Source organism: Tachypleus tridentatus, chromosome 13 (assembly GCF_004210375.1).
Source record: "Tachypleus tridentatus isolate NWPU-2018 chromosome 13, ASM421037v1, whole genome shotgun sequence".
In the NCBI taxonomy this organism is placed as follows: domain Eukaryota; kingdom Metazoa; phylum Arthropoda; class Merostomata; order Xiphosura; family Limulidae; genus Tachypleus; species Tachypleus tridentatus.
The window spans coordinates 115,784,615-115,809,158 of record NC_134837.1 but is presented as its reverse complement, the minus strand read 5'-3'; the positions used below and the strand labels follow the sequence as shown (position 1 = coordinate 115,809,158).

General features: G+C 33.4%; 1 protein-coding gene across 2 annotated transcripts in view; it reads right to left on the bottom strand.

Moving 5' to 3' along the window:
- Window positions 1-934: 934 nt before the first annotated feature.
- Window positions 935-24,544, bottom strand: part of LOC143240301 (unconventional myosin-Ic-like) — a 110,018-nt gene continuing 86,408 nt past the window's right edge. For both annotated transcript variants that reach the window (XM_076482524.1, XM_076482523.1), the window contains exons 28-32: window positions 23,409-23,550; window positions 22,823-22,893; window positions 20,093-20,196; window positions 16,666-16,765; window positions 935-3,542 (exon numbers count right to left, since the gene is read on the bottom strand). In XM_076482524.1, the coding sequence (XP_076338639.1) occupies window positions 3,525-3,542; window positions 16,666-16,765; window positions 20,093-20,196; window positions 22,823-22,893; window positions 23,409-23,550 (435 nt within the window). In that variant the 3' untranslated portion in view covers window positions 935-3,524. The remainder of the gene's footprint in view (window positions 3,543-16,665; window positions 16,766-20,092; window positions 20,197-22,822; window positions 22,894-23,408; window positions 23,551-24,544) is intronic.

The window sequence follows — 24,544 nt, the reverse complement described above, 5'->3', positions numbered from 1 at the left end:
TAACATAACATAATCAGACACTCGTCCGTGAGAAATTATAATATGTAATATCCATAATTGGTATTAATCAGTTTTTAACATTTAACGTTACTTTTTTAATGAAACAACTAAAAATCACATCACCATTAAGAACTTTGGTTCTGTTTCTGATTACACATATTAGCTCATTCTATCAACAGTGAAATTATTTAAAGAAATTAACATGTCTTTTCATGTCTGATAAAAGTCTTCTAAAAATGAATTCTTTTGAATATTGATCAGGTGAAGTATTATCATTGAACTGTTCCCTGCTGGGACAGCAGTAAGTCTTCGCAATTACAACACTAAAATCAGGGATTTCTTTCCCCTCGGTAAATACAGCAGATAGCTCGATGTGGCTTTGCTAATAAGAAAACCCACCACACACACACACACACAATTATCATTGAATATGTATACACAGTAATTATGTTAGTATTTGAAATAAAAAAAGTGGTATTTGGTTTGTTTTGGATATACAGGTAAAGATTCTCAAAATTATCTGTAACAGTCTTCCCTATTTTTAATTTATAAGACTAGAAAGAAGGTAGTTACTCAAGAAAGCCCGCTATAAATTCTTGGGTTACTTTATTTGTGATTCAATTACCAATCTTATGATACACTCACAAGTCCAAAGTTTGAAGCTTTTTTTTTTTCCCCCCCAGAAATAGCTTGCAAACCATGGGCCCTTGGTTCCAGATTAAAATAGATTATTCCCATCCTGAAAAAAAGGTAAAAATACTAAGAGAGGTGTTGGTTAATTTGTATCAGTTATTGTATAAATATAATTATATATATATAATTATAGGTTGTATGATTGCCAAGAAACTCCAGTTTATAACAAATCTTGGAAAAAAAAATGAATTTTATTCTGTTTTTGATATTAGGTATTTCAATATTACAAAAAATATTGGGCTTTATAAGTGAAAAGTAATTTTATTTTGCAGTAACAACCTATACAGGTTTACAAAATATGCAAAATTATGTAACATCATTCCAACATCTTTCAAAAAGCACAAATATTTTATGGAAACACTTATAAAATATCTTATAATAAAACATTATAAAAAGTATAAAAATCATAAATGTGACCTTGACTTTAAAAAAAGAAAACTATTAAAAGGAATCAAGTACATTAATACCAGAATAAAATCAACACCTCAATTTTCCTGTACTATGATTTTATGGATGTAACTTATTTTTGGCACATGTCTATTGATTACTTTACTTAGTTCCAAAATCTTTTGATTTCAATTAAACATTATTTTTTTAAATACAACAAATGAAAGTATACTGTGGGTAAAACTTTTTTTCACAAAACTAAGATGCTTTGAATGAATTTTAAATTAGTTGTTCTAAATGAAGGTTGAATTTAACTCACTTAACTTACACATCAATACAAAATTATATATTTTCAATAAAAAACAACCTTAATTAAGTAAAACCTAACAATAATTGCTTTCTAATTAACAAAAATGATAATAATAATGTTTCTCTCTCTCTCTCTCCAAATTTCTTTTCTATATTTAGTAGGTTTAAACCCCTAAATTAAAATAGATCTTTAAGTACAATGAATATCTAAAAAAAATTGTAAAAAAATATTTGCTGAATAGCCTTTCAATGTATTATTCATTTGCTATTAAGCATAAAGTTACTCAATAGACTATCTGTTCTCTGCCAACAACAAGTTCTGTAAACTAATTATCAGTGTTATAAGCCTTCAGGCTTTCTGCTGAATTACCAGGGGCTTCTGATGTATAATTATCATAATGCATTTTATGTCAATACAAAAAATATAATAGTTCATCAGTACTAAATTAAAGATTCTATATTTTCAAAAATATTTTATACATATGTGCTTAAAATAAAAAGTTTCTTTTAAATGTATATGTTTATACCCACTTTTCATCAACCTTTAAGGATATTTCTAATCCTGTAAAAATGAATCTGTTGCAACAGTAATGTGCAGGGAAAATATTAAAGTTATAAAGAAAATGAATGAACAAAATAAACAGGTTTCTCAAATTATAAATTGTGGTTAGTCATAAAAAAAGTACAAATTACTATTATTTAGAGTATTACAAGAAAACAAATACATTACACATTAAATTAACAGTAACATAAACAAAAATTGAAATTTTTGAGAATAAAATTTAAACCTTAGAAAATTTTTTTTTTCAAACTTAACACTTGAATTAACAATTACCTGCTTGAAAAACAAACAATATTTGATGATATTTTTCTTTAGGTTTCATGTTGATATCAAATATGTTGTTGTAAATGGAAAAAAAGAAAAAGTGGTTTTAACGATTCTTTGCATTAATGGTGAATAATAACAAATTCTTCCAGATTTTGGCAAGATAGATAAATACTTAAGTTAAATACATATCACAAAAGTATGGCATACTATTAATTAAAACATTCAAGTTCTGGTAAGTTCAATTTTTTCTGTCAAGACCTGGTAAATCAGACCAAGTCTATAAAAGTATAACTGATCAGAACACATATACCAAAGTATGGTAGTTCTGATCATCAACACTATAATTTGATAGACAAGAACAATAGTGCTTTAGCTAGTAGAATACACCAATAATGCTACAGTTTGTTAAGTCACATTAATAATGCTGTAAATTGATAAAAAAACTTGTCAAAATCTGGTAAGCCAATCAACTCAACAACAAGCTTGTTAATAAAGCCACACTTACTAAAGTCTGAATATTTTAATAAGAAATATGAATTTCTTCACATAATTTTGTTACAATAAAACTAAGTATATACATTCATCATAATTAAATACATATATACTTTTAATACAAGAAAAACCATAACATTTTTTTAAGGTATAGAGAAGAAATATAAGGTAATGTTTAAAGAAAATTTTAAGTAGAAAATATAAACAAGCTACTTTTTAATTTCTGAGATTGATCAAAATAAACTATTTAAAAAATCCAACATATATGGCAGCATTCAAATTAGCACTTTCAAGTTTTGGTGCATGTTAGTAATTGTTTTGGACATGATGCTCTTCTTAAAACAATGAAAATCATTTTTCTTGTATTAATTATTGATGCTTCTCTACTTACACAATTATACATATAGTGACAATAAATGCACTGTTTTTTGAAGAGTAAAATTCTATGATGGCCCAAATTATTCATACAGTACTTCACTGTATTATAAAATTGTAAACTAAAGAATATTAATTAAAACTATTACAAGTGCTTAAACTTTAGTTTTAACTTCAAAACAGTTTATTAAAAATACAGTTAAATAACAAATACTGAACAGTAGCACCATATTGTGAGTTACATTCTCAATGATCACTAATTACATGATAACATATATAAGGCATGATGGGCCAAAAGCAACAAGTGTATTTATTTTATTAGTATAAAAATATACAAAATCCTTGCTAAAGTTTAGAGTTCTCTAAGTTTCTCTTAGCTACTCTTCTAGAATTGCACAAAAAGCTTATTTCTTTCAGTGTTAATGAGCTTGCAATGAATTTATGGAGACACAGCAACCTATAAAAGAAAAAGGAAGAAAAAAATGCATTTGCTGTAGTACAGAACTCCTAATGCAAATCTTCTTTTGAAATAGATATATTTATATATTTCTAACAAGTAAAACTTTTCTTTCTTCATTATAGTTTAAATTAACCAATTTTATCAGCATTAACTCAGATGTTTCATCTTAACTTCAAACTAAAAAATACAGAAAATCCCCAATGTAAAACAAAGTTCCAAGTTGCAGTAGTTAATTTTATAGCAATCATATTCAAACCATTTTTCCTAACAAATAATGATTATCTAAATTACAGACACTAACAATGCTATTTTCTAATGATAAACGAACGTCCATGCATTTTTATATAAAATGCAATTTATTTGAGCTATAACATTTCAGCTATAGCTTTGTGATTTTCAGTTTCACTCAAAAGTTAGAAGTTACAAATTTTCCTATGCCAGAATTGTACTTCCGATAGGTACTTACCTCCTCACACAAAAATTAGCTATTCTCATTCAGTGGTGCCCTCTATATGCATGCCAAAGGCCTTATGTTCCCCCCTACTGGAATTTAAAGATTCCAATGCTTCTCTCGTGAAAGTCATCATGTCACTTTTCCATTAATGGGAGTATGATACGCTCACATAATGCATGTGATTTCTTCTGTGCTCTTCTACCAAACCATCACTTTGAAGTTTGTCAGAAGACACAAGCACTGGATTAAAGTGGGGAGAAAGGATGGGAAGTGTGAGTAGAGATAAATACCTATTGGAAATACATTTTCAATATAGGAAAATTATAACTTTCAATACAGTACTTACCTCCACAGTGAATAACAGAAAGGACCAATGCAATGGAATGAAAGAAGTACCTGCCAAAAGTGTCCAAAGGATACCCCTGGCAATGAGTTAGAACTGAAGATCAGATGAGAGGGACTGCACTACTTCTGAACCAGATATACTCATTGCCCTACTATGAAAAATGAAGAAAATAAGGGTGGTAAAGGAGAGAAGCACATCTAAGAGTGAGAAAACAGTGTCAGAATCATGTTCCAAACCAAATAAAATTGATACAACTCAATACCCTGAAAAGAAAGTGGGTAAAACAACTGACATACCCTCGTGTAGAGTGATGGACCATACTTGGTAAATCAACTACATCTAAAATCCATGTCACTGGCAACTGACATCTACAAGGGAATAGGATCATGCTGTCTTCACTTCAAACCCAAGAGACTGGGGGATTGAGAATCACTCTGTCCCTAAGGTATGTTACAAGTATTAGTACTGAGCTATTGATCCTGGGACACAACATCCAGTATCATAAGAATGTATCACATGCAATAAACTCCCTCAAATGGGATCTAACCTGAAAAATCCAAAAGGCAATAACATCCATCATAGTAAGACAGAAGGAGGAAGCCAAAAAGGCAGACCATAACAATTCTACTTCTGTGACCCACAGCACAGATGAAGGAAGATACACAACCAGAAACATGCATGAGGAATGATGTTTATTGGTTCTACTCTTAAGTCCAAAACCCTGTGCTGGGGTACAAACATTTGCATGAGGGTAGGATGAAGGGGTAAACTGCATATTTTGTTGTATCACTTCTACTTTATCCTTGCAGTTCATGGGTGGTGCAGTCTGGAATATGCATATTTATGAAGCAAACTATCACAAAAGTATACATGTGCAAGTGATTCTGTGAGCACCCCATCTCAATGGTGAGCATTGTGAAGCCATGGAATACAGAGAACAATTCAATTGGCTGTACAATGAAGGTTTCAAATTAAAGAATGCCTGGATTGGCACCACTCATCACAGATCAGGATCCATATAATGATGAATGAATAGAAAGTCCCAGAAAAGAATAGAAAGTATGAATATAAACATATTATTCGGAGTCGCACTGAAGTCTAAAAAATGGCCACAAGTGGAAGACGAAAATCAGACAAAGAAGAAACAGCAGTATAATTTAAATAATGAGAAAGGAATGTATTGAGTGTGGTCCATATGTGTGATTGTAGAATTTTCTCCAGTGGACAATGAAGATGAGAGAAAAGGTGAAGTGTCTGTTCTGATGAGAAGATACCCAGAACAAATTCCAGGAGGAATAAGAAAATCAGACAAAAAGTCTAACCCAATAAATAAGAATCAAAGATTACAAATGGAAGAATACTGCCAGGGGATAAAGAATCAGGAATGGGTACCACTGAAGAAAGCCACACAATAACAAAGAGCACTAATTGGACAAATAAGCCTATCTGGAAGAGAAACAGGCAAAGAGAAGGAGCTACCCTTCTAAGCTACCAAGGTCTTTGAGAGGAAGGAACAATCTGGATAAAGGAGGTAGAGTGATAAAATGTATGTTAAACATTAACAGCAAACTAATTGACCATCAACATTCACCAGGTTAGAGAAGATGAAATATGTTTTATGGAAAAGGTGAAACATTGATCATGAGGAAAGTAGTTCAAGCAAAGGCAAAGTACCACAATAACATCCTAATTCTAAAGGATAGGTTGCCTCAAAGAGTGATGCACCCAGAAGGAATGCATGAGCATGGTAAGGACAAGTTGAGTAAAAACTTTATGATATGACAAACTATGATCAACTAGACTGAGGATCTCCAGTCAAAGGGCCAAATGAGAAATTTTGCCACCTGAGCCAAAGTAGGCTGGTGAGCAGGAAGTCCTTGAGTTGCAAGCCAACTGTAGAACATCTTTCATTGGGGCTAATACACCTCCATGGAATACAGACATATGGAACCAGCAAAAAGGAAAGAAACTCAAAAGGTATAAAAACTAGATCTCCTCACCAAGGACTGAATAAAAGCCAAATATGAAGATGCAGAAACAAAATGTTGGGCATAGGAATGGCAACTGAGGTTGATAAAGAAGGGGTATAGGAGGGGAGAGTAGCAGGTCTGAGCTGGCTAATCAAGAGAGATCAGGAGAACAAAACAAGGAGTGGTATAGATGAAAGAGATACCTCAATGAAGTAGTCAGATAGGAGGATAAGCATAAAGATATTTGCAGGACCAATCTTGGCCTCAGACAATGGCTTACAGAGTTAGAGGATGAAGGACTGGTGACCAGAAGAGAGATAACTTGTGACTGAGGCTTGTAGCAAATGCATCCACATGGAGTGAACCACATGGGCAGATCAAAAAACGATGATTTGCAACAAGACTGAAAGCACCAGGTATATGACATGTAATAAGATGTTTGTGTTATGTGTGGACCCAATATTACAGATCCAGTATCTGAAAACACAGATTTCTCGACTAAGTGGCCCCTTGATGATTGATGTGCCACTATTAAAGGATTGTTGGAATGAATCATCACTAAATAATGTTTGAGTGAGAAGAAGAAAGAGATGCAACTCCTGTCATACAGCTAGAAGTTTAAGAATGTTGATTTTCAAAGTCCTTTCATCGACAGACCAAAGGCCCAAAACTTCTTGTTGGATGACCCGTGCACTCCAGCCTTGCAATGGTACTCCTGTAAAAAGATATAGAGCTAGATGCAGAGAGGTAGGACCAAGCTCTCTGATATATGTGCCTTGTCCAACTACCAAAGCAGATTGTCTTGTAGGGTAAAAAGAAGGGTAATGGGAGTATAAAGAGAATCCCTCACAAAGGATCAATGGGAGATCATGAACAGCCCACTGAAGGAATCTCATATGGGCATGACTGAGAGGGACTAGTGATGTCATTGAAAATCACATCCCCAACAAAAAGCAATATTATCTCACAAGCAGTAAGTAATGGGGCAGAGAGGGAGTGGAGAACCAACAATTTTGGAGAAGAAATCTTAAAGATGGCTGGGCCTAACTGATATGAGTCTTGAAAGGACCCCCAAATGGACAAAATATTGAGTAGATATGACGAAAGACTTCTCCAATTTGATTAACCAGCCTACTTGAGCAAAAAACTGAAAGGAACTACTGAGTATGGCTGACCAATTCTGGTTTGGAATGAGCTATAAAACAACCATTTATTGATGCAATACATTAAAACTGAAACCCAGAACATAAAGGTGTTGAGCAAATGCCCAGTCAAAACTGACAGAAAACATAAGTAGCTAAAGAAGCATGAATGACAGGACTTGAAATTGATAAATCACTTTGAAATGAACAAACCAAAAATAAGGATGAGACTGAGTTGATATAGGCATATGGAGATAAGTGCTGGTAACATCAGTTTTGGTCATCCATAAGCCCAGAGAAAATGCTTATTTCAGAATGAGAAAAAACTCCATGGTTAGCCAGGACAGGTAAACAAAAAAGTTGAAATAAGAAAAAAAAATCTATGATTTGCCTGGGAACAACAAACAGTCAAGAGTAAAAACATGTTGAAAGATGGAATTTCTGAGATAGCAATTCTCAAACCACTTTAACAGCTGCAGATTGGTCATGGACTCCCAAGGAGGAGGAAAGCAAATGGGGATAGGAGTTATGGGAAATAGGAAAAGAAAGGGGATCACAAATCCTTCTGATAAAACCTACAGAACCAATTAATCCTCAATGAAGGAATACCACTGATTAAGAAAATCAGCAAGTCAATTCCACACTGGATCAGAACTCACTAGGTAATCACTTATACTATTGGTGTCACGAGGTACTTTATTGAAAGAAACAATGAGAAGCGGCACCCTGAAAAGAAAGGACAGGTAAGGGTTGGGAAGGGGAAGGATGGGAAACAGCGATAGGAAACATATGGAACTCAGAGTGAGAAAAATGTACAAGAATACTAGTAAGAGTAGATTGTTGTTGGACTGATGCCACCCATAGCTCTTGCATTTCTGTGATTATGTTAAAAACATATCACCTCAGAAATGAGGCCATATGTAAAATCCCAAAGATAAGTCAATGGTAAATGGACACAAGCCAAAAATTGCAACACAACCTAGAAGGTCCTAACAACAAAGAAGCCACATGTGCAAAATGAGAGCCAAAAATAACAAGCAAGCTAGTGTAGAAGAAAAAAGGGCAAGAAAATCCCCAGAAAATGCAAAATTTCTGTGGAGAGACAAAGACAAGGTGTATGGAAGAAGAATATCATAAAAAGAGTTGTTGGAGTAAGATGGGTCAGACATAACAATTGTTAGTCCCAAAAGGGACACTCAACACAATGATATGAAAGTTTAAACTCATTTCAAGCTAAAAGGGAGCAAGGAATTTTTATCCCATCATCTAATCGTGAAGTAAACTGATGAGCATAAACCCGAATATCAGGGGATGGAGGGAAAGTAAAAAAGGGGTGGGAAGATTGACCATGAAGTAAGGAAGGACATAGCTCATTAGAAATACGAAAAAGAAATAAAATGTCACATAAGTGAGAAGCAAAATCCAAACAGATCATGTTAGATCTAACTGATTTCTCAGGTAGGGGATGGGAAGGCAGGGCAAAATTAGGATGTGGAAATAGATCAAAAATTGTCATCAGTCTGAACAGACTGCCTGTTTGTGAGGAGCTGGCAGAATGTTTGAGAACAAAGGCTTGCCCATGTAACCTCCTGGTGGATAAACACGGATAAACCTATCATCAGTTTACCTGCACTCAAGACCTGAGAAAGAACACTAGTCATTGGTGTGACCCCAAAGTGGTAATATGAGATTCTGAATTAATAGTGAAGAGCCCACCATATTCATGGTGTGAAAAATAATAACATGACTTGAATCAACAGATAAATTTTAAAGTGAAGAAACTGTCTGAACAAAAACAAGGTAAAGTAATGGAAACCACTTTGAAGTTAAATGTGAATTGTGAAACAAACAAAAATCATATCTGAATACAAGCACTGTCAAATGAAAAGTGATGGTTTGCAAAAGAATATCGGGGAAGTTGCATGTGTCACATGAGACACACACTGGAATCTTTCAATTCCAATAGGGGAAGAGCAAAAGGCTTGTGACATTTGTATAGAAAACGTTCACATATAGAGGGCAGCACTGAACAAGAATAGCCGATTTTGTGAATGAGGTAAGTAACTTACTTGAATGCTAAAAATCTGATTTTATATATTTGTATTTTTGAGTTGAGCTCATGAAAAACTGGTTGGTTGTTTGGCCTTTATGGTGCAAAGAAACTAGGCTATCTGTGCCAAACAACCACTAAAATATTAAAAGTAAAGTAAAATTAATAAAATTTGTAAAAAGGAATCATGCTAAAACAAAACAAAGCCCAATTTTTAAATTAAGAACTTAAATGGCATTAAGGTGGACAGTGTCACCATCGCCAATGACACTGTCCAGCATCAGGGGTAAACCCTTGGACAAAACATGTTACGACTCTCAACGACAACATGACAGTAAAATGTGGACCATTGTGACCTGAGTATTGCACAGACCACACATTGGTGCATCAGTTCAAGATAAAAGAAAACGATGAGTTAAAATCTGTGACCAATGCGTAGTCTAGTTAGGTCAACTTCTTTCTGTTCCTTACGAAAACAAGACGGCCAAAGTCCAATAGAGGATTTTATTTAAAAAAGCTTGTTTTCACATTGCTTACTCCAAGTTGACTGCCAGTTGGTGCAGAGCAGAGCCTTGAATACAGGATCACAGTCCATGTATGGAACAGGCACAGCAGTGATAGTGTTAGAGCATACAGAATTAGCTGCAGTATCAGCAAGCTCATTTCTGCAAATACCAATGTAGTCTGGTGTCCAGAAAAACTGGATACAAGTAGATGTTAAAGAGAAATGGGCCAGTCAGTTTTTAATATCAGAACAGGGTGAGAACTAATGTGAAGTGATTCCAGGGCCAGAGCCCACAGAGTCATTTGATTTTGAACCATCCATATAAGTGTGAATGGAAGGATGGTTCAAAAGATATTCGACAACAAAAAAGACAGTACTTCCAATCGGGAGTATCAACTTTTCTCAGATGACTCAAAGTAAGGTCACAGATGGGGATGGTAATAAGTCATGGTGGGGTGGGCTGATCAGTGAATACAGCAAAGACATCCAAAGACAGACCCAATTCATCCAACTGTGCCAGATTTGAAGGGCAAAAGGAGCAATGACAGATCGTTTGTTCTGAAAAACACAACTCCAGGTGGGATGCTGTGGTAAGGATCAAAGTTTTGAAGCATACAGTAATGACAGTTGCAAATGGCAGAGGTGTATGGAAGGTCCATGAGCCTCTGTATACAAACTCTGGACTGGGTAAGTGTGGAAAGTCCCTGTGCAGAGCCTGATGATGAATGGAGTCCAGTATTTTCAAGGCTGAGGTCCTGGTAGAGCCATGGATCAGAGACCCATAGTTCAGTTTCGATCAAACGAGAGCACGATATATCTTTAGCATAGAACATTGATTTGTTACTCAACAGGTAGGAGAGAGGACACGGAGGATTTTCAGTTCCCTTGAACACTTGACTCGCAGCTGCTTGATGTATGGTATAAAGGTCAGCTTATGGTCAAAGATAAGCCCAAAGAACTTTGCCTCAGGGACCACGGAGTTCAGGATTGGTGTGATCACCAGATTGGTGGCAAAAGTGCATGCAACTGGTTTTAGAGAGAGAATAATTAAAACTGTTTTCTGTGGTCCACTTCAGTAAATGATTGAATGCAGTCTGTAGCTACCTCCAAATAAACCTCATGTTTGCTGACTGACACGAGATGTGGAAGTCATCGACATAGAGCCCATTTGCAGTAAGAGGAAGTTGTCCAGTGATGGCATTAATCTTTGTACTGTAAAGTGTGATACTCAAGACACAGCCCTAAGAGACTCCATAGGAAAGTGTCAAACCCAGACAAACTTGATATCACACCTGCCCATTAAGAAGTGCTTAATACAAATTGAATCGGTGAATTCAATTTTTCAAAATTGAGATATTATATGTTTAAGAGACAAACTATCTGATTGTGTGCATAAAGGTCCCAAGTTCACAATAATGTATTAACTACTCACGGCATTTAAAATGCATTGAGTGCAAGAGGGGTCCAACTCCAAGACTTGGGCCTCTCTTGCATGGATTTAGTTTAATGCTGTAGGTGGCAGCACTAGTCATCCAAGATGGCAGCACCCATGCAGCATGAGTTTGATTCAAGTGATGAAGAGATTAGGCCAAAAAGAAAACGTAATGAACAAGAATGGGCCAGAAACAAACAAAAAAAATTACGTGCCGAAGGCAAAGAATGATATACTTGATTTCAAATCCCACCTTGGTCAGTTTTATAAAACGTCAGTCAGAAAGGATGGAGAGAAGTACACAGATAGTAAATACAAGGTGTTCAGATTCAGTGCAGATTTCAGAAATGACATGGAGGTTTCCGAAAATATGTCTGCTCAGGTCACAACCAGATTCCACCTTCTAAAGCCCTCTGTCAGGGTTGTTACATACCCAGAGGAGCCACTCTACAGTGGGCAACTTGGTGTAAAGGCAGCAAAAGTAAAGGATGTTCAAAAATTGGCTAAATATCTTTCACCAGAGGCTCAGCAGTTCCTCAATAAGTTAACAGTTTGTGATACTAGGGGTGAAGATGAGTCTGACTATGAAGATTAGATACCGTTAGAATGATGTACCTCATTGATAATCTGACCCCTTTCAGAATGAAAAACTCATTTTACTGGCAGTTATGTATCAGAACAATAGTTTGGATATAAACTGATCTTAAGAAATGTTAAAAATATGACAGAATAGGAAATAAAGATATCCTCAGATAAGAAATATGTGGTATGTCCATTCTCTTCAGATTTTACTATTGTTTAATTCAAGAAAGGCCCAAGTCTGGAGACTTTAGTTTGCCAACCCTCTGAAATGAAATTAGTGATGTGCTTCATATTATAGCATTTGTAAGCTATGAACAGGTGCTATATCTGAGTAAAGTATGAATCATATGGCATAGCCTCCCTTTAAGATATGCAATTAAGTTGATTTCCTGCAAAAACATATTTCTTTTGAATTCACAGACTCAATTAGCAAATGGACACCCAACCTATACAAGTGGAGATCTTGCAAAATGCCATACTTTCACGTAGTATCATAAGCCTTCTCAAGGTCAAATAATACTGATACAAGATGTTATCTCTTGAGAAAGGCTTCTCTGACTGACATTTCAAGTTGATTCTGGTGGTCCATGTTGGGGTGCTGTAGTTGGAACCCACAATGGGTGGGCGAGACGAGATTGTCTGATTCGTGGAACCAAACAAAATAAGCATTAACCATCCTCTCTCTAAGATCTTACAGAGACAGCTCATCAAACCAACTGGACAGTAGTTTGAAGGAATCTCAGGATCCTTCCCAGGCTTAGAGAAATGTAAGACAATAGCCTGGCATCAGGCACCAGGAAAAACATTCTCTTGCTAGTTCCAGTTAAAAACAACAAGAAGAATAGCAAGAGAAGCAAGAGAGAGATGGCACAGCATCTTATAGTGTATATCATCAGGTCCAACCATGTACTGCCAGACCAATGAAGAGCCAGCTTCAGTTCCACAAGTGTAAAGAAGTCATTATAGTCGTAAAGATGATCAGCCCGGAAGGAAAACAATGATAGCTCTGCCTGAGTCTTGATGGCTGAGAAGGTGGAGGATGAAGCAGAAGTGTCAGATATTCAGCCAAAGCCTTTGCCAAGAGTATCTGCAATGCTCTGGGCATTATCAATTTCCTGGCAATCAGAGAGCAAGATCGAAAAGGAAGGGGGGGAATATACTGCACCCACTGACCTTCTGAATCTTGTCCCATATGACTTTGGAACTAACTGGTGGTAGAAGAGATGCTGGTTTTGAATTTAGTCCAAAATTCCTTCTGGCTTTGACATCTTACCTTCCAAGCATGTACATGGGCCCACTTAAAAGCAATGCAGTTCAAAAGTGTGGTATACCTATGAAAGGTATCCCAAGACCATTTTTGAGCCTTACGTGACATGTGGCAGGCAGGTTTCCACCATGGATGAGGACATTGTGGAAAACGTGGTGAGGTTTTAGGTATACACTAAGCAGCTGCCTGGATAACACGGTCAGCCACTGCTGCCACACAGTCATATATAGATGGCTTACAAACAATGGCAGGATCAAGTACTGCAAGAGCAGTGAAAGAGGGCTAGTTGGCTTGATGCAGTTTCCACCAGGGTATGCAGGTCAGGTGGTATCAACCTCAGCCAGTCTCTCCCAAAATGACAGGAAAATTATTACTGTCCCATGAGTTACTGTCAACCCTCCATGAAAAGTGGGAGAATAGTGAAGGGCAGCAGACTGAGAGATCAACAGCAGTAAAAGACTTACTAGGTGCAGGAAAATAAGTATAAGAACCAATTCTGAAGAGAGAAAGGTTACAATCTGAGAGCTTACACTCTATGGACCAACTGCTACAATCAATTTCAGCACTTCCCAGAGAGGATTATGTCCATTAAAGTCCCCCAGGAGATGGCAATTGTTCAATGAGAGCATCAAGAGAACAAATAGTGAGAGTATGACCCAAGGAAACACTGATGGCTACTGAGTTTTCAAAAGCTACAGCTCTTTTCCCTTCCACCCATCTAGGGCATGAACAAAAGTAAGATGGGTGAGAGCCACTACAATTAACACAATGAGGGTTTATTTCATACTGATAGGCACTGTGGTCCTTGCCACAGCAACAAGAACACATTAAGGAACCATGACCTGATGACTTTGAGTGACTGAACTGCTGACATTGGATACATCTGAGTTGGTTTGAAATATATGGCCATACCCAGAAAATCTGGATAACCTGCCTTGATGGTGGCAGGTGGATGTGGTGATGTAAACGTCAATATTAGGACATTGGTTGGCATCATAATTCTATCTTTGCAAGAGGAGATATGCTTCACTGCAGAAACTCCTTGGGTTGGGAAACCAGCAAGGATCTGTGACTTGGGGATGTTCTTCAAATCCTTGTTAACAATAATTCCTTGTAACAAATTCAAAGTAGCATGAAGAGTAACCTCAATGGCCTTTGAATGAAAGAGGATTTCACTGTGTTTAGAAGTGGACATTTCCAGCAATATGTCACCAGAATAAAGCTTTTTGACTGACTTAGGAGAGCCAGCAAGCCACTCTTATCCCTTCTAAATAAAAATGGGAGATATTGCCCTAAAGATTTGTCTGAAAGAGAATGTAGTATCATAAAATGAGGAACAGGTGTTGAAGAGATTGAAGATTCCTGCTCAGAATCTTCAAGATGTGGTCGTTTACTTATGGTCTGTTTTTCACCATTTTATTTTGATTTTTATTTGGGGGATCCACATTAAATAAAGAATATTTCAGTGCCCACTGGCCCCACACACCATGGAGCCCTATGAGGGGACACACTTCAATGCCAAACAAGAAGACTGAAGCAACTCCAGGGTTTTGTGAGTACTACACCCAAACATCAGCATCAAAAACAATACCTACAACACCTGTTGAGAACATCCAACACTGGTACTTGGTTGACCCTAGCCCAAGTGAACCAACTGATTGACCCTGAGGGGCAATCCCAAGGCTACCCTGTCTACAAGAATTCAAGGCCAAAGTGGTGTGTTAGGGTTGGATTCCTCAACCACCAGGATCCTCTCCTCCCTTTCACAGATCACCACATATGGCAAACACATGGGTGGATGTTTCAATTTCAGGTGGTAAACTGAAAGAACAGAACCTTCTCTGGGAGGTCCCCTCATCATGTACAAGAATTCACATTGAGGGGTCATGACAGAGAAAAAAAAGAAATCAAGTTACACACACAAACATTTCCATTAGACACTGGATATTTCAAGGAAACTTCTTTTAACTGCATCAGTATTTTAGTTCTGATAACTAAGGTATATTTTATATCTCTGAACATGGGCTTTGACCAACCATGCAACCTCTTTGTACTCATGTCATCTTTATAGATTTAATGCTTTCAACTCTCAATGTGGTGTGTATATTTTCACAAAATTTAGCAGTCTTTCAGTTAATATTACGAGACTTCACATACAAATATCATATTTTTTGATGAAGTACTATCAATGAACTATAATAAAGATTTGACCATAAATATATTATTTGTTTTGAATAATCCATGTGCAAAGTAATTTTCATGTTAAGATTAAAAATACTTTTCTTCATCTCAAATTTCTTTTATGTAATTCCTAAGACCTCCTAAATACATTTCAAACTTTGTTTTTTGAGTGAAACATATTTTAACTGTTATTTTCACTAACCTACCTATGTAACTAAATTTTACTGCCCTTAAAACTGAGTCTAATTATTATCCATACCATTATGAATCGTGAATCATTCAGGGAACATACAACTCACATTATGCTATCAAATCACATTACCCACAAGCTGCTCACATGCATGCCTTGTGAAATATTTTTATTATATTATTTATTTTTACCTAATCTAATCTTAATAATTTATATAACCTATACCTATTAGAAAGTCAAGGTTTTCATCTATCAAATTTCATATTATATAATGTTGTGTTCTAATAACAAATCCTGAAAGAGAGGATGTGATGGGTGTGGCAGGAAGGATCTAATTTTCTATTCAATACTTTGTAATCAAACAGAATTGAAGGCTTTAACAATTATGGTGTGAATGAGTATTTTATAGTGATTAATGTATGTTAAATTTTGTAATTTTTCATGGGGTGGTGGATAAAATAAAGAAGACAAGATGCCTACAGAAAATATGTCAGTGTGTCATTCTAAGGGAAATTCAAGATTTTTAAAAATATTTCCTTAGAGAATTAAGAACTTAAAACTTATATACTATTAAAATATGGATTATTAGTTAAGATTTTATGCTATACCAATTGGTATACAATAAACAAAAAGTAGTTTAATAACATTTTGAAATGTACATCACTAATACTTTGTGTCATGCCTGGAAAAGGATGCCCAGAATGGGAAGGTTAAAGACTGTTATATGCTAATTACTATTTCCCCCAAGAAGTTCCTAAGGGGAAAAAAAAGTGTGTTAAAATTGAATCTTATTAGCAAGTTTACTGTTTAAGATTTTCCTAACAAAAAACAAAATGATTTCCTTTCCTAAAGAAAATGTCAAAATAAAAAAATTGAATTAATAAATCTGAAATTGGAACTAAAAATGTCTTCAGAGTATTGGTAAAAATGAAATGATTTTTCATTCTATTAAAAAAAAACAATCAAATTATACTTCAGCTTTTGTGTCTTAACACACTTACCACTGTGAGATTTCCATCTTTTCCTTTAGAAATTGCAGGCTGCATTCCAGTAGAGAAGTTTATAATTCCTTGTTTTCCACTTATCAAGTAGTGAGGTATGCTACAAAATTCCCAAAAGGCAATCTTTAACAAACGTTACAACATAAACTAATTTCAAGATCATAACTTGTACAGATTAATTAGCAAAACCAAAACATTAAGAAAGTAATAAACAAACATTATTTCATTCTTCTCATGCAGGTGTCTATTGGCACATAATAATTATATATTAAAACACTATTAAGTATTGGGTTGAGGAATAATTCGTGAGCGTTTTTTCAAGTTAACAAAATATATTCATAAATGAAATGCTTTCGCAAAATATTTCATGTCATTTGGTAGATAATTTTTTGCTCTAATAGATGGTGTGTTTGATTTTCATATGTCTTTAATTTTTGCTTTCATTTTCAGCTCATTAAATGGAATGTCAAGTGGACAAAATCGAGCATTTCCGACACCATCTGCTTTTCGCATTTAATTTCTTGCAATTTCGTTTAAAACAATGCATACTATATACCTAGGTATTACATGAAATAAAGTATCATAATAAATGTTTTGGCTGTAATGTGTTCATGCATTGAAGTATTGTATAGTCTTGCATGTAATGCTTGAATGAAATTATTTAAAAACGCTCACGAATTATTCCTCAACCTAATATATATTACAAAACATTATGTACACCTTTTTTTAAAAAAGTAATTCATATTCATTTCTTGTATTTTGTACAGTCATCCTGGTTAAGCTTGAACAACAGTGTATGATGTAACACAATATTGGTTGTATGTATTTATTAGTTACTGGTTTATGCATAATACTATGGCAATAACTGTGAATACGTGATATTGACTCTGGTGATTAATAAAATTTTAACTGCCAAGTTAAGCAGTATGTAGAGAGGCTTAATAGTGTTTGTTACTATTGCTTTTGCAGGTAGTACTGTGTAGAATCTAATCCACAGGTGCCTAAATTCAATTCCTCACTCAGCAAATGGATGTCTCTTGACCTGTAATTATGAGTTGTCTTGTGTAATTTATTTTCCCAGAATTAATGTGTTCTTGCTGTTATTGGGCTAGTGGAGATTAAATATCAATATATATGTGGGTGTGTATATAGCCAATAGGAACTGTGAAAACAGTTACTAAGACTTACAGAAAAGAAAAAGTATGAAATTATAGGAAAAACAAATTGCATTTTAATTATTATACAGTAAAACCTGTCTAAGCTGAAAACTGCATAGGGCAGAAACTTGTACAAGCTGGAAATATCAAAGAATTGCAGCATTATCTTAAGATATCTCGTACAAAAGGCCCTCTATATGCAGAACCTGAGTAACATGGATGGAAAACTATCTTTCACCTACCTCATGTAGCATTAAACCTAAGGTGGAAAAATATTTTTGATTAAATATTAATAAATTCTTGTTTAATTAATAATTTGTTTAAATATTAATAAATTCTCGTTTAATTAATAATTTGTTTAAATATTAATAAATTCTCAGACATTTTGTTACAGCAAGTACTGGTTAAATATATTCTGTTCTTTTTACTGCTGTCATTATTTTTGGAGTTAAATTAGATTCATGATTTGTAGAAATGTTTGTCTTTCAAGTGCAGAATTCTATTCCTTAAATACTTCTCACAAAAAAATAAATTCCTATCTTCCCTAATTTTAAAATTTAGGGAAAATTTACTAAATACCCTAATTTTTTTTAAATTTTTTTTTTGTAAAAGCTACCAAACATGCATGTAATCTTTTACTGAATTTAGGATTAGGGAACAAGAAAATAGGAATATTCTACTTTTCCCAGATAATGCAACTTGTCATCCAAAAGTTCAACTTTCAAATGTTCGTTTAGTCTTTCTACCTCCAGGTACAACATCAGTTCTACAGCCACTAGATAATGAAATTATACAGTGTATAAAACTGAAATACAGAAAATTGATGCTTCAGCATGTTTTAGCATGCTATTGTAAATATGGACAACTGAAAGAAAGCACCTGAAATGAGCATGAAAATTGATGTGTTAGATGCAATTGCATTTTTAAGTCATTCAATCAAATGTGTAAAAGATGAATGCTTAATAAAATGCTTTCAAAACTGTGGATTTATTCTTGATAATGGTGGAGATTGTGGAGAAGTTGTTTGTTATAATGATTATAGTAAAATCCAAACTCTAAGAAGATTGATGCAGATGATTCTGTGAAAGCAGAAAGTTTGGTGAACGTTGACAAGAATGTTTTAACAGAAACCGATAAATTGATTTAAAATCTATAACACAATCGCAAGATGGTAACAGTGTGAGAGATTCAGAAGATGAACAAAATTGAAAAGATAGTGAGGAAATAGAAATTCCTACTTCATTGCAAGTGTTAAGTTACATTAACGCTATCAAACTGTATGTAAAAATGAAGGGGGAAAATGAACTTCATGAAAAGACCATAGAACTAGTGTTTTCTTTTAACCGCATGAGAAAGCCCATTAAAAAAAACAAAACAGTTGAAATTGGACACTTTCTTCAAATAAATTTGATTAAGATTTTGTGTACCTATGTATATTTGAATGTCTATTTTTGTTCTTATTCTATTTAAATATAGCACAAACAGTATAATAACTTTATTCACAAGCATTTTACTTCCCTTGAGTCAAGCAAGTATAACGTTCGTCTCAAAAATTATATATAATTAAGGATAAGTATGTTCACTGTTTAAGCCGGAAAACCTGCTTAAGCCAGAAATTTTACTTGGTCTTGTGAGATTCCACCTTAGAAAGGTTTTACTGTAATAAGAAAAACAATGAATTTAATTTAAAAGAATATGTATATTGGATAATTTTATTTACTTTTTAAAAATTAGTAATGTGCTTAATTTATACATGAACTGTGTTCTATGTTTGTAGATTTGGAAAGTATATGTATTTAATTTAGGTTGTTTATGCTTAGTTGAGAAGCAGAATTAGTATGTTTTTTGGTTAAAGATTCTCAGTAAAACTATTTCCCAAAAAATGGGCCTTTGAAACTATAAAACCAGTAAAATATATTAATAAGAAAGGTGAAAAAGTATGTTATTACAGCATTTTCTTATTCATGTCCATATGTGAATCTTGTTGATGTTTTTGTTGCATATTTATTTATTGCTTGAATTTTAAAAGAATAATCAAGAATTACTGATGTCTGAAAGAAGCATTTGGATTAAATTACAAATGAAGAAAGAAAGAAGCTTTTTTCAAGAACAGCATATTGTAAGATTCCAATACACGTGATGCTTTATTGCAATATAATTAGGGTACTTACCTTAGGAAGAATATATCTATCTATAAAGCACAAATAATAATTTTTAGCTATACTGAAAAGTACAATGAATAATGTAATTAGCCTTAATAATTAACTTACCACCCTGATTCCTCTACCTTTACCAGAGACTTGTTCTTGCTAGCTATAACGATTTTTACAATAACTTCTGTCAGCAAGTTCCTACAATCTAGAATTAAGTCACCCTGGAACAACAACAAAATCTTAGTGATTTTATCAACAAGATAAGGGTCAACTTACATCTTCATGTGTATTTCTTTTTTGCAGAACAGAATATACATAAACTTGCATGGGAAAATAAGTTGCTCTAATCATTTAAAGCCATAAGCACAATCTTGCTGAAATGGTCATTGGCTATAAAATATAATGCTTTCAGACAACAAGGAACTTATCAGTCCCTCTCTGATGTCTCAACCTCTAAACTAAATATATTAAATAAATAAATTGGAAAAAAATAATAGCCAGTCCCTTTCATTTATATTATTATCAAGATTCCCCTTAAACTCAGTTAAGACTTAACACAATACTCCAAATGTGGCCTAAACAGTGACCTATACAATGAAATTATAACCTCTTTAGACTCATATTCAATATTTTTGTAGACACAACTGAAAATCCTATTTTCCCCACCTTTAGCAACAGCACAAGGTTTTGATGGTTTAAGGACTGATCAACCATTACACCAAGATCCATTTTATTAGTGACAGTGTTAAGGTTATTCACACTTAAATTATACTTATAATTCAAATTATGATAACTCAATTTATTATCTTTCAGTTTCTATAATTATTTACCAAACTCACTAAATTATCTAAATCTTTTTGTAAATCAGCAGCATCCTCTTCACAGCTAGCAAGACCCAAGACTTTAATATCTGCAAATTTAAGTAATTTTTGAATATTCCTTTACTTATGTCATTAATATAAACTAAAAAGAGTGAAGGTCCTCAGACTAAGCCCTAAGGTATACCACTAGAAACAGTAATGAAGTTTGATTGAACTCCATTTATAACAACCCTCTACTTTTTCCATCCAGCTACTCATCTATATTTGCTAAGTTATTCCTTACACCTATAAATATATTTGTTTTTTACAAGCCTTTTATGTGGAACCTTGTCAAATGCTTTCTGATAATCTAGATACACTGAATCTACACTCTTATCATAATCGACATAAGCAGTAAACTTTTCAGAGATTTTCCCTTAGTAAAACATGTTGACTATCCAGTAAAGTTCTAAACTTTGTTAAATGGCTCTGCAAAGCATCTTTTATCAGACTTTCCAAAACTTTTCCCACCACTGAGGAAGACTAATGGGTTTACAGTTACTGGGACACTTATTATTATATATACATATATCTGATATACAATATCACAAGGTAACATTTAATACAATTTTTTAAAATAATTTCTCAAATGAACAATACCTTTTATTAAGTTGTACTAATCCCTTTGATAAACTCACAATATTCTATTCATAAAACAGTATATAAACAATTTTAATAATGATATGGAGACTTTGCTAAAGAGGAAACAACAACAAAGTGATCAAATCATATTGTGCATTTTCAAAATATTTTGCTTGGTTATAACTTGATAGTTATACAAATTCTTAGTGATGATTTTAAAATGCTAAAAATATTTATATAAAACCCTTAACTACAATATTAGGCTTTTAAGGTTTGTTGTTTTTTTGTTTAGTTAGTAGCAGGTTACACACTTTCTAACGGAAAATTTTGAATGACAAAATGCACTTCACTTTCTGATTTCATTGTTAACAAGAAAAAAGATTTTTGTAGCTAACATCTACATGTTTTCAATCACCTTTTAAATTACTAATGGAAAGGGAAATATGGTTACATTAGCAAAATAAACATTATGACAGGAGGTAACAACTACTAACTGTTTTATGGTTGATACAGGACAGGTTAAATTAAAATAACAGTGCTAGTAGTTTCAAAAACACTGAAAAATCCATTACCTAAAAATATAAACAAGTGACAGTTATTGCAAGTACTAATAAAAATAATGCAAAATAACATCAAATAAGTAGTTTACTTCAAATTAACAAGTATTTAATATTCTTTACATAAAATATACATTTTAACTTGGAGACCTCAGTAACTCAAAATAAAATCTTACCTTTATATTTTTTCCCAAACACTTTAAATGCAATAAAAAAAAGAGAATCTGGCTAAAAAGTCCAGATTTTCTCACAATCAACAAATAAAAATAGAAATATTTGATAAACCTTCCTGTGTAAGAAGAGGATCTTTAGAAGTTTAGTTAACAGATTGAGTTACTCAACAGACATCCTGAAACAGTCAAATGTGTAGAGCTACCTAGTGGGCAATCTGTGCTGTGCCCATCATGCAACAGTCAAATGAATTCAAATACATATATTTTCTTAGCCTTATATAATTAAAATACTAAGCTCACTTATAGAACGTTTACACAACAAGGCATCCATTGAAGTTTTCATTCTATTACTATATTTGCTTAATAAACACACTTGGCTTTAAAAATTTAATTATGTTATCACACAGTATTTATATGCAGATCATGTAAATTAACCCTTACAATATATACATAACAAATACTTAACTAATGTATTTTGATTTATAGTATGTTGATAAAGGCTACAAAGTATTTAATAAATCTTCTGACAAAACATTCAACACTTTTTTTCTTATTTTTAAAACAATTTCTGTTATATCAGACATGAAGTATATTTTAATATAACATGCTATTTAAAAATTGTACCAATAATAAGAAACAAAGAGAAAGTATGAAAAGAAAGCCTGTCTACCCAACCTTGTCCTTTTTTAGCTCCTTGCATATCCTCAGCACTAGTATACCATCTGTTAGGCCACTTACAGACAAACCTATGAAATAGGAGGTAATATCATAAAGACTTCTTGAGAATGAAATATTCAACAGATTAAATTCCCTTTGATACTGGTGACAAGAGTAACTCATCACACAAAAAGACAACTGGAAAGTGTTTTTCAGGGTGGTACTTAAAGGAAAAGTAATACATTTTTAATATTAGCAATAAAAAATTCCATTAATTTGAAAATAACAATGAGATGGCTTAATCTCTACTTTCTTGTTTCATTGTAAAAGGAAAAAGTATTAAATATGAAAAAGAAAATTCTTATTTTTAACTTTTACATAGTAAAGAAGAAAATAGCAACAGTGACAAAAGCTTTATACAACCAGTCAGTAACTGTATATTCAACATAGCTATAAAATTACATCTCAAGTTAATAATACTAATATCAATATACTTCAGGTGATCATGATGAATAACTTATTTATTCATTTAAACATTTTCTTGGTTTACTCAATAATTTATTTCTGTTTCCAAAGGAAAACTGGATTTGACCAAACTTCTTACCCATTAAGTTTTGGTAGTTTAGTCGATGTTTTAATTTGCAATCTTTATCGTCTAAGAGATAGATGGCTCTGTTGGTCAAAACAAGGATTCTTCCACGAGCCTTGTACCCATGACGATCAAACTTTGTAACTGGTGTGCAGTACTGAAACAAACACAATAACTCAAATGAACAGAACTTGAGCAGTAGTTCTTTCTTACAACTGTTTACATATCACTACAAACATATACTGCCAAGAGAGCTAAAATTTGGAATTTAAAAATTAGCTAACAATAATTCATTATATCAGATGGAATACCTAACTGTACTTTTTTTTCATTGTTATTGGACTACCAATTTAGTGTTTGTAAAATATTAACTTCCATTGTAGAATGAGAGCTTTCATGGATTCACATGATTTAGAATTTGACTTGAATTAATATAAGTCTAGTATTAGAAAATAACATCAGTCCTATCTTATACTCCTGTACCTGAAAAGAAAAGTTTGAGTTACAATTATCCTTTTATCAGTTAAGTGAATTGTGAATTGGAGTTGTATGAAAAATGAGTTTAGTTTATTGATGGATTAGATTAATAATGGTATACAGGTAAATTATCATAACATAACAAGAGGTTTGAAATTTTTGAAAAAACACAAACAAATCAGTTTGACAAACACAACTAGCTACTATTTATTTCACATTACAAAACTGTATTACATTTTCTGACTGAAAAGAAATCAAAGTAGAATAAATTTATATGCAAAAACGGCTCGTTTGGGTTGAGAAAATATTTTACAAAGAAGAGCGAACAACGTTTCGACCTTCTTCGGTCATCGTCAGGTTCACAAAGAAAGAGGTAACTGACCGGAAGCTGACCACATGGTTGAAAGGGGTTGTGTAACTGAGTGTCGGGAAGTAGAGGGCAGTGTTAGATGTTTGAATATATAATTTTATTTATTTTATTATATTAATATAGGTATAAAGGTGTTTCTTTATATTGGTTTATTTTGGGTTTAAGTTGTTGTATAAGTAAGGCTTCTTTAATTTTGCGTTTGTTTATGTTTGTTTCTTTATTTAGTATTTGAGTATTTTCTATGGTTATGTTGTGTTTATTTGACTTGCAGTGTTCGAAAACATGTGAAGGTGACTTTTTATGT